At 42.1% G+C, this 10,269-nt stretch overlaps 1 protein-coding gene across 1 annotated transcript; it reads left to right on the top strand.

Annotated features, from left to right (window-relative positions):
• Window positions 1-1,252: 1,252 nt before the first annotated feature.
• On the top strand, window positions 1,253-9,702 carry LOC136424265 (epoxide hydrolase 1-like). Its single transcript, XM_066412798.1, has 7 exons — window positions 1,253-1,943; window positions 2,654-2,783; window positions 4,197-4,320; window positions 6,325-6,409; window positions 6,832-6,953; window positions 7,667-7,785; window positions 8,610-9,702. The coding sequence occupies exons 1-7, from the start codon at window positions 1,337-1,339 to the stop codon at window positions 8,830-8,832; spliced, it is 1,410 nt and encodes a 469-aa protein (XP_066268895.1). The 5' UTR covers window positions 1,253-1,336; the 3' UTR covers window positions 8,833-9,702.
• Window positions 9,703-10,269: the final 567 nt, after the last annotated feature.

Consider the following 10,269-nt stretch of genomic DNA (forward strand, 5'->3'; position numbering starts at 1 on the left):
AGGAGGAATTTCCCATCGCTATAAACAGACGTTCATGCGGCCGGTTACTTTTTTAGTTGTAGGTAGGCTGCGTTACAACTTATCTCGGTAGGTGGCACTACGCGTGGAGCTCTTTACTATTCTATTTGCCCAGTGAGCTGTCTTGTGAAAATACGACCTATCGATTAATATTAAACTGACGTTATGAGCAAATGGTCGAGGTGGATCGAAGTTCAAATACCGCAACGTCCAGGGATTCAGTATTCAAATGTCACAACGGTCAAGGACTTTATCCATAACAGACCAATCCTAGCTGACTTTCCATCAAAATTGGCGTAATCAACCAATGAGAGAATGGTAAGCATCGATTCGACCAATGAGAAAGGGGTTGTGTGTCCGTCAAATGGAGTTCAAGAGTCCAATGTCAGAACGTTCAAGAACAATAACTTCAATTTAACTATAAAGATTAATTATGCAATCTGTTGTTTTAGGTATAATAAACAAAGTAACAAACAAAGAAGTCTACCGCAGAACAAGCCAAAGAGAAGTGGCAGACATGGTGAGAGAAAGAAGATTAAGATGGCTAGGACATGTCCTGCGAATGGAAGGAAACAGAACAGCAAAGAAGATCCTAGACTGGAAGCCACCCGGTGGAAGAAGAAGCAGAGGAAGGCCAGGAAAGCAAACGTGGAGAAAGATCTCGAGGCAGTTGGCAGCTCCTGGTATAGGGCAGTGAGGGAGGCGCAGCAACGTGACAGGTGGAGAAGGACGGCCCGATGTGCCTGAAAGGCACGGGAGGAACTAAGGTGCTTAGGTAAGGTGTTTTACGTGTCATTCTCGGATTTCTGTTGGAAAATAATAAAGCATGCATGTGAGATAAGACTAAAACAATGTGTCGACCGCCCCCCCCCCCCACACACACAAAATATACGTGCAAAAAAAAATCGCAGTGCTATACTAGCGGCTCCACCCCTGGAGCGTCACCAAAAAATAGAAGCGGCTTTTTTTACTTGTCCTCATCTTAACATAGTGCTACATCAAAAATCACTGGCAGCTCATCGAATGACTTCTGTTTACACGGGTTTGTGTACTTTTTACTTGTTCTCTAGCGAGAATAAGAAAGCACCCCCGCAAATGCTTTGTTTGACTATCCAACAATATGACGTGTATGTAAGCTTAAGATAAGAACTCCAGCTCAAAGTGTATGCGACATGTGACGCGTAATTCGTAGCTAACCCGTCTGATTCGCCAAAACTTGGTCAACACTGATATCAAAATCAAATATCAGGATATTGACACCGGGCGAAAGCACACACCGTTTTCTCATTCTTGTGTAGGCTTTTCTATCAAGGACACGATGCCGTCTAAAACATCATTTGGGGTTGTTTTTGTAGTTCTGAGTGCGGTTGTTGTGGGATATTTTCTCAACCATGTTCTTCACCAACCGTTAGAAGTTCCAGAGATAGACGAGGTGTATTGGGGGAAGGGCGAGAGACCAACAACCGAGGACAAAACCGTCCGGAAGTTCGTGCTTAACGTGTCCAACGACGTTCTTACTGACCTTGAATATCGTTTGGAACGGGCCCGTTTTCCGGACAACTTCCACGGTGTCCAATGGGAATACGGATTCGGACTGGGCTACATGAAAGAACTCGTTAGCTACTGGAAAGACGGATTCAACTGGCGCAAACAACAAGCGCTGCTAAACAGTTTCGACCACTACAAGACAACAATAGACGGACTTGAGTTGCATTTCATCCACGTGAAACCAAAGCTAAAGCCCGGACAGAAAGCGAAGCCTCTCCTTTTGGCACATGGCTGGCCAGGGTCGTTTTTCGAGTTCTACAAAGTCATCCCGTATCTCACGGACCCCTTGCAGCACAATGGTACCGAAGAGGACATTTTCGAGGTCATCGTGCCTTCCATCCCAGGGTTTGGCTTCTCTCAGCCTGCTAGCAAGCCAGGTGAGTCAGAAATTCTCTGAAACTTTTCTGGACTATTCAAACATGGGACATCGACAGATATGAATTATGCAAATCAGAATCTAATTTGCATGATCGATTGTATGATTCTATAGATGGGAATTTTGCACATGCAGCAATTTGGAAGCTAAGAAATTGTGAACACCATTAAACATGAATTATGCAAACCAGTACCTCATTTACATAATTGATGAGGATATTCCCTTATAACTTTTTTAATCAAAACTCTTTTACTTTGGACAGCTTCTGTTATATGGGTGGAGAAAAGTTTAAATGAAGCAACGTATATAAATGAGGACCTTATTTGCATAAGTACCGATTATAAAACGCCATCGTAAGGCGAAGGTATGAGGTGGTGGAACTCTATCCTGATCTTATCCTCTCTCCCCTGTTTTCAGTCAATGGAAGATAAAAAAACGAATTGCTTTTTATGTATACACATCATTTTATTGAAGTTATGTGGAATATATGTATATGTTATTTATTACGTGTAAGGGGAAATGTGGAATAATTCTGAACGTTTTAATCATGACTATGAAATGTGCAATATTGTAAGTCGTAAAAGCTTTTACCTTGTTAACAGTTATCTGTACATTGAAAATAATTCAGTGATCTCACTGAGAAATTCAATAAATAAATCTTGAATCGTGAATCTTGAATCTTGAATCTTGAATCTTGAATCTTACCCCCAGGATTGGAGGACTCCGCCACCGCTGTGCTGTACCTGAAGCTGATGGAGAGGCTCGGGTTCGGTTCCTACTACGTGCAGGGCGGAGATCACGGCAGCGTCATCGTCTCTGTCATGGCCATGCTCAACCCCGGGTGTGTACTTTGGACTCTTGTCTCTCCATCTCTAGATTTCTGTCTGTCTGTCAGTCAGTCTGTCTGTTTGTTTGTGTGTCTGTTAATCTCTCTCAATCTCTCCAAGTCTGTACCATTTCTCTCTCAATCTCTCTTGTCACTCTCTCTCTCTTTCACACTCTGTCTCTCCGTCTCTCGCTGACTCTATCTCTATCTATCTCTTTCTCTATCTTCGGTGATCTCATTCACTCTCTCTCTTTCTGTCTCTCCTTCTGTTGCTGGCTTTGTCTCTCTCTCTGTCTCTCTGCCTCTCTCTCTCTTTCTGGTGGTCTTGTTCTCTCTCTCTCTCTCTTTCTGTCTCTCCTTCTCTTGCTGGCTCTGTCTTTCTCTCCCTCTGTTTGTCTCTCTGGTGATATCATTCATTCACTTTCTCTGTATCTCTTTCTCGCTGACTCTGTCTGTCTGTCTGTCTCTCTTTCTCTCTGATGATCTCACTCACTCTCTCTCTCTGTGTCTCTCCTTTCTCTAACTCTGTCTGTCTCTCTCTCTCTCTCTCTCTCTCTCTCTCTCTCAGGTGATCTCTCTCTCTCTCACCTTCAATATATCTTGCACGACGATTATAACACTTGTGGCCTTGGGACATAAAAGTTACATTGAAAAGTCCACGGAATCTACACCAGTTCAAATACACCAGGGCGCTGGACTTTCTCCGGCAAATATTTGAGTTACCGCGCCTAGATTTGGAAACAGATAACCTACTGACAAAGTACGTCGACAGAACGTAATCGTTCAAGGTCGTGTTCGCGTATTTAAGGTGGATATTTTGTACATAGGCTCATTTAGTTGTGTCCAAAGACATATCTTATGGAACGGCTGTTACTTCGATGCAGCGTTGACCAAAGAGGACGAAAGAGACTCGGCGATTATAATAGGTTTAGATACCGTATGTGCTTTACGTTCTGCGGACGTGCTTACTGACACGTTTCCCAATACTGCACGTGCACACTGACGTCTCTATCTGATAAGTTCGATACTAAAGTACGGTCTTGGACAATAGGCTACGTCACTCAAATATTTCGAAGTGGGACATATAGTGTCATGATGGCTTTTATTTTCCTTTCAAGTGCCTTCTAAATACCGTATTGTCTACAACACACTTACAAACCACTTCATGGGCATTTTCTAGCTATACTAACGATAGCTGTCAATGCCCTCTAAGTACAATAGTGGAATTAGATATGATACCCAACTAGTGGATAAAAAGTAAAAATGAAATCCTCATGCATATGTATATCTGAGTTTTATTCTGCACGCACATATATGTATTTATAACGTTATATGATGTACATATACTTAAAGTTCTATTATAGACCACCCTTTGGTACCAGTTGTACTTGATACTTTCCTACAGAAAAGATTGTTTATTTCTTACAGGGTGGTTCGAGGAATTCACCTCAACATGTACACCGGAAACACCGAGACGAGTTTTCTCATCAAACTACTTGTCGGGAGTGTATTCCCGTCTCTTGCAGGACTGTCTCAAGCAGACTACGACAAGGTTACTCGTTTATTTCTTACTAATTATCTTCGCCGAGAAGATTATATTTTCGGTTACTCCGGCTGTTGGGTGGGTCTGTATGTATGTCAAGAGCATAACTCGAGAAACCTTTGATGAATCTTCATGATTTTTGGTAGGTGTGTAGTGGTTGTGCAAAGAAAGGTCAAGTTCAAAAATCGCGCACCTTGCGTTTTCTAACAGTACTGCAGCGGACTTGGAATGTTTTTGTGTTTGTATCGAGGCAAAAAAGTGACGGAAACGTTGATGGATCTTCATGATTTTTGATAGGTGAGAAGCGGTTGTGGGAACGAAGGTCAAGTTCGAAAATGGTTTACCTGGCGCTATCCTACCGTTGTGCAGCGAGCTTATGTTTCTGTGTTTGTATGTCACCAAGATAACTTGTTCGTTTTAAAATCAAAATGCTCGCAAAAAAAGACGAAGCATGGCACAAAATTACAATTATACGACATGTAGAAAACAAATGAGTAAGAACGTACCTGAAATGATGGAAGATGTAGATGTTAGAAAATTGTTTTTTATGTTGTTATTTTCATTTTATTTATACAGGGAAATACCCTCAGACAAGCCTGTTTTTCGGGTACCTCTGGTTTCACAATATAAAAAACACAAGCTACGACTAATTACACAATAATAATACAAAGCCACGTTATAAAGTACAGATATCAGTTGCCGCTGGTAATGCAATTCTTAAATGTCTTGTAATCAAGTACAGTTCGTTTTTCAAGTGAAAGAGTGTTCCATAACTGAGCCCCATAATGTTGTAGACTGCTGCGATATGATGTTACTCTAACCGATGGACAGTGAGGTAGGTAGGGGTAAATAAAAATTATAAAAGAATTATCACCTATGTTAGTTGTTACATAGCATAAGCTTGGCTTGCGGCACATTTTTCATACGTTGGTTGCATCACTTCTAGCTGTGAAGTTTGAACTTCTCAAACCCGTGTTGGTGTCATTGAACTTTGTTAGCTTATCGCCTCAAATCACTACTGCCTTTGTACTTTGTACATGATACACCTGGCCCTGACCTTATAAAGGCGTATCGTGTACAAAGTTGCATTGTTTGAACTCCGTGTAACAGTACAAAGTTGCATTGTTTGAACTTTGTGTAATGGGGCATTGAAAGTTTTTCTCTTGTGACTTGGGATAGCTGTTAATTTTGGCACACTAAAGACCATTCACATCGTTGGAAGAAAGTATCAAGGAACTTCCATTTATGTTACCAGTGTGAAGAGTATCTAGTTTCTGTCAAATGTTATCATTCTGCTTGGTAAGATATTTGTCTTTAAACATCAAGGTAAAATTCTAGGGAGAACGGACCGCCGTGGGATGTGACTAAAACCGCCGAAAACCGGGCGGAAGTGGTCCGAGCGGGGATGCCGACTGGGGGTGGGGGGTGGGGGGGGATGGGGGGGATTGGGGGGAGGGTGGTGGTGAGTAGCACGCGCTGGCCTGTTCAGGACCCGAATGTTGGAGGCGGAGCTTGCGGGGCCAAGCCAACTGTGACACTGCTTCGTTGTTACCTTCGCTGAGAAGGTTATGCATAGGGTAGCGTTTGTTTGTATGTTTGTATGTATGTTTGTTTGTAACGACCAGCATAACTCGAGAAGGCTTGGATGGATTGTCTTGATATTTGATAGGTGAGTAGGTCTTGATGAGACTAGAAAATGATTAGATTTTGGGTCCCCTAACGGCTTGTTACGGTACTGCAGCGGAACTTCCTGTTTTGATACCTCGTTGTTTCTGCAACAGTGTCCAGCACACCTCTTACGCATAGCTCATTGGATAGTTGTGGGAGTCCAACATTCAGCATTTTATTTGGGCAGTGTTGGTACTATTTTGTGTTGTTAACAAATCTCAACATCCTCGCATAGCAATTTTTTTAGCTGTTTTTTTCTTCTGAATTATCTATAAATACCAACTTTAACCTACCAACATGGCGGATTCAAAATGACGTCGTAATCACGTGACATCTTATCCCCAGGTGTACCCGTTGTGGGACCGCTTCCTCTGGGTCATGTCAGAGACTGGCTACCTCCACATCCAGGCCACCCGACCACACACCATAGGTAAGAAAGGCAGTAGCTCACGTTGGAATAGACTATGCGCACCTGTATGTCGACAGCATAACTCTAGAAGTTGTGAACTGATCCTCACAATATTTGGTAGGTAAGTAGGGGTCGAGAAAACGAAGGTCAAGTTCGATGATGTGCCTCCTATCGGCTTCCTTCGGTACTGCAGTGGCACTTCGAAGTTTGAGATCACCTAACATGTGAATAGACTATGCGTGCTCGCTTGAATGTGGACAACATAACTCGAGAAGCTGTGAACTGATCCCCATGGCAGGTGGGTAGAGGTTGAGAAAGCGAAGGTCAAGTTCGATAATATGCTTCCTAGCTTCTTGTTACGGTACTGCAGCGGAAGTTCCAAGTTTGAGGTCTAATTTTCTGGAAGTGCTGTTGCTTTTATTGTTGTTGTCGTTGTTTTTCAGGACACGGTTTAGTCGACTCGCCTGTAGGACTGGCTGCCCACATTCTGGAGAAGTATGCCTCCTGGACCAACCCGACATTCGCACACTTACCGGACGGCGGGCTGGAGAAACATTTCACTAAAGTAAGGTACCGTGGGGATAGTGCTGCGTACCTAAACCCCGGACCTGATCCGGACTGGACCTAACGTTTAGGTTCAAGTCCAAAAAACCTAAACGTCGACGTTTGGAAACAAGTCCGGACTTGAAACAAAAAATCTCTCGCTTTAATATGTATAGTTATACTCCCTTTTTGTCTTAAGCCATCATAAACCTTCCTTAGATCGTGAAATTTGCATTGGAAAAATATGAAAACATTGCTGTTTTGTGTTTATAACTGAACTTCTGCATTAAATACTGACTATATATAATTCCGCATATTATAGTTTCCAAATTGCATGTAGAATATATGCCAATATGCAATTTCACATGAAACAGGAAAACAAATATTCGTAGCTCACATATTCCATTGGTTCAAGTCCGGACTTTCAAGTCCGAACCTGAACCTAAACCTCTGGACTCGAGTCCTAACCTAAACCTAAACACAGGGTTAGGTAAGCACCACTAGTGGGGGACGAGGGCGAGGCAAAAAGTAATGCCAAACTCCCAATTGCAAAGGTGCGGTCATCTTGAAATCAACTCCGTTGCTTATAAAAAAACTGAACAACGAATTGAAATATCTCAGTTTCAAGACAAACAGCCATTCGATTTCTTAAATCGAAAACTTAAGACAGTTGTAGACGGCGTGTTAAAGGCAACCAAAGCAATATTATTGCATCTATATGTTTGTGATCCATAGGACGAGCTCCTGACGACAGTGATGATATACTGGGTGTCCGGGACGGCGGTGTCGACCCTCCGCCTGTACAGGGAGACCATCAGCGCCAGGAAGTTCCCCATCATTTCCGCCGCTCACTCGTATGTCATTTCAGCTTATTTATTTATTTATTTCGATTCACCACATTTGTGGAAGGATTGACATAACAGGTGACTATCACCTTTTCAAGATGTCATCCCAGACCGGACTGTAAGATTTGGACCATCGCACACCGGGGCATGCCCCTACTCTTTTTCGAAAGGTGTGGTGGGTTCTTTTACGTGCGCTGGGTGAGGCTCTCCCCAAACACGGGACCTCCATTTAACGTCCTATCCGAGGGACGTTTGAATGAATGAACTTGATTGTTGCTTGTCGACAATCATATACATCAGTGTCATCACACAATGCATGACATCACACATCACACACACAGGCTATTAAACAACAATACTACGAGGCTAATCTATCCTACATTTAGAATTAAAAAACATCGTCGATGACAGTGTATGACTTAGATAATGGTCATGTACGGATGATTTGGTCTAGCTTTTGGAATAAAGTACAAATACATGTATATAGAGTGTGTATGTTGCGTGACAACCACAAGGTTATTTGGTTGGTTGGTTGGTTGGTTGGTTGGTTGGTTGGTTGGTTGGTTGGTTGGTTGGTTGGTCACGAGGGTACAAGCATCCTATTGGGCACACACAATTCATTCTGTCCCCTTCCAAGATTCTACTTTGACTCTTTATACTAGTAAACATGCTGTTCTAAAAACGGCGTAAAAGCTACCTTGTGGTTGCTTTGTTTCTTTGTTGTTTCAGTGTTTTTCCTTCGTAAAGGTTTTCTTCAATTTTGATTACTAATACTGTATAATTGAATAATCATTATACCGAAATTTGTCGTTGTTCCCCCTTTATTTCCGCAGCATTCCTATCGACATCCCGTCTGCTATTGCCGACTTCCCTCACGAGTTGTTCCACACGCCCGAGCCATGGTGCCACGCGCGCCTGCGCAACCTGCTGCAGTACACCACCATGCCGCGAGGGGGACACTTTGCCGCGCTGGAGGTGCCTGACCTGTTCACTCAGGACATCCGGGACTTTGCACGGAAAGCGGAAGCATTCTGGAGCCGTGAAAGCGGAGAATAGAAGTTACATTAGGCCTAGGGAAAAAATGTTGTGCTTTCGGTTACAGCGAAATCCAGCCGACCCTAGAATCGAAACTTTAGAGCATGAAAACTTACTCTCTAATGCTAACCTATTCATATGCCACCAAACGCATTCGCATACAGCTATTCTGCTATAGTTATTTCCAAACTGCCAACATTTCACATAGAAAAATCCCCCCGGGACAGGCTTTCCAATGGTTTAAACCCTTTTTTTTATTTTTAGCTCTCTCACCCTGATGTCCAGGCGCATGCGCCAACTGTTGCGTCTCCCCTACGTTTTTTGACATGCATGTTTTCTTGTTAGGACAACGGTATATGCTGATATACCTGTTACTCTGAACTATAGCTATCCAGGATGTTGTTAAGTCTTGTACACACATGGTAAGGTAAAGTTAGTAACTTAGCCTTTAGTAAATTCGTTAGTTCCTAGTCGCAGCTGAATGGGTTAATAAGATAAGTTAATTAATTAACATAAGTAGCTGCGTTAGTAGCGGTAGGGATATTAGAGATTTACTTGTGCATACATTTGCTAAGAAGGGATTTACATTGTTGTAAAATAAGTTGGAAGTACAGTCAAACCTGTACAAGTAACTGCCTCTATATAAGAACCACCTGGATAATGTGCCCACTTTTTGGTGGTCCCTTAGATGATTTTTCCATTAACACAAGCATTAAGAATTCTGTCTATAGTGACCACCTGTCTACATAGATCAGATTTTAGTGGTCCCCTGAGTGGTCTTCTCTGACATTTTTGACTGTACTTGACTGTTCGTTTCAATCATAGTCATTCCGCGATGAATACATTTTTAAACAAGGCTTGCAAAAATAAAAGATAAAACAGCCAAATTTAGATCCTTGTGTTCATTGTTGTTAGATTTCGTTTTCTATTCCACAAAACCGGGGGTAAAAGTACTCTTTAAATGACCATGTTTCTCATTATAAGTCATTAAAACTCCTTCCTATGTCAGAGCCGCTAACCTTGTTCCAAACGACAGAGTTATGGTAATGGCGAAAGTATCAACAGTTTGTACATGTATAAAACATTTCGCACAAACAACACTTAAGATAGATCCTAGTAGTTATTGCTTTACGAAGGGGGTATTTGTTTCGTTGGTAACGGAGCACAATACACATTTGTCGACTTGGAACGGTACAGAAAGGAACCTAGCTGTGCGGGTAGTTTATCGACAACAAAAAGGTATTACGATCATTTCTTGTGTTACATCAATTTATAAATTATATGAATTGTTGTGGAGGTGCGTAAAACGTTACGCTGTGATCTAGGTATTATTTTTGAGTGTTAGTTATGCCTTCAAGAAATATTGACAACTTTTTCGTGGCGACTTTAAAAAAGGACAGAAAATAGTTATGACAAACTTTCGGCCATCAAGTCAATCAGAACGAAAGTGACTTCAAA

This window comes from Branchiostoma lanceolatum, chromosome 18 (genome assembly GCF_035083965.1).
Source record: "Branchiostoma lanceolatum isolate klBraLanc5 chromosome 18, klBraLanc5.hap2, whole genome shotgun sequence".
NCBI lineage: Eukaryota > Metazoa > Chordata > Leptocardii > Amphioxiformes > Branchiostomatidae > Branchiostoma > Branchiostoma lanceolatum.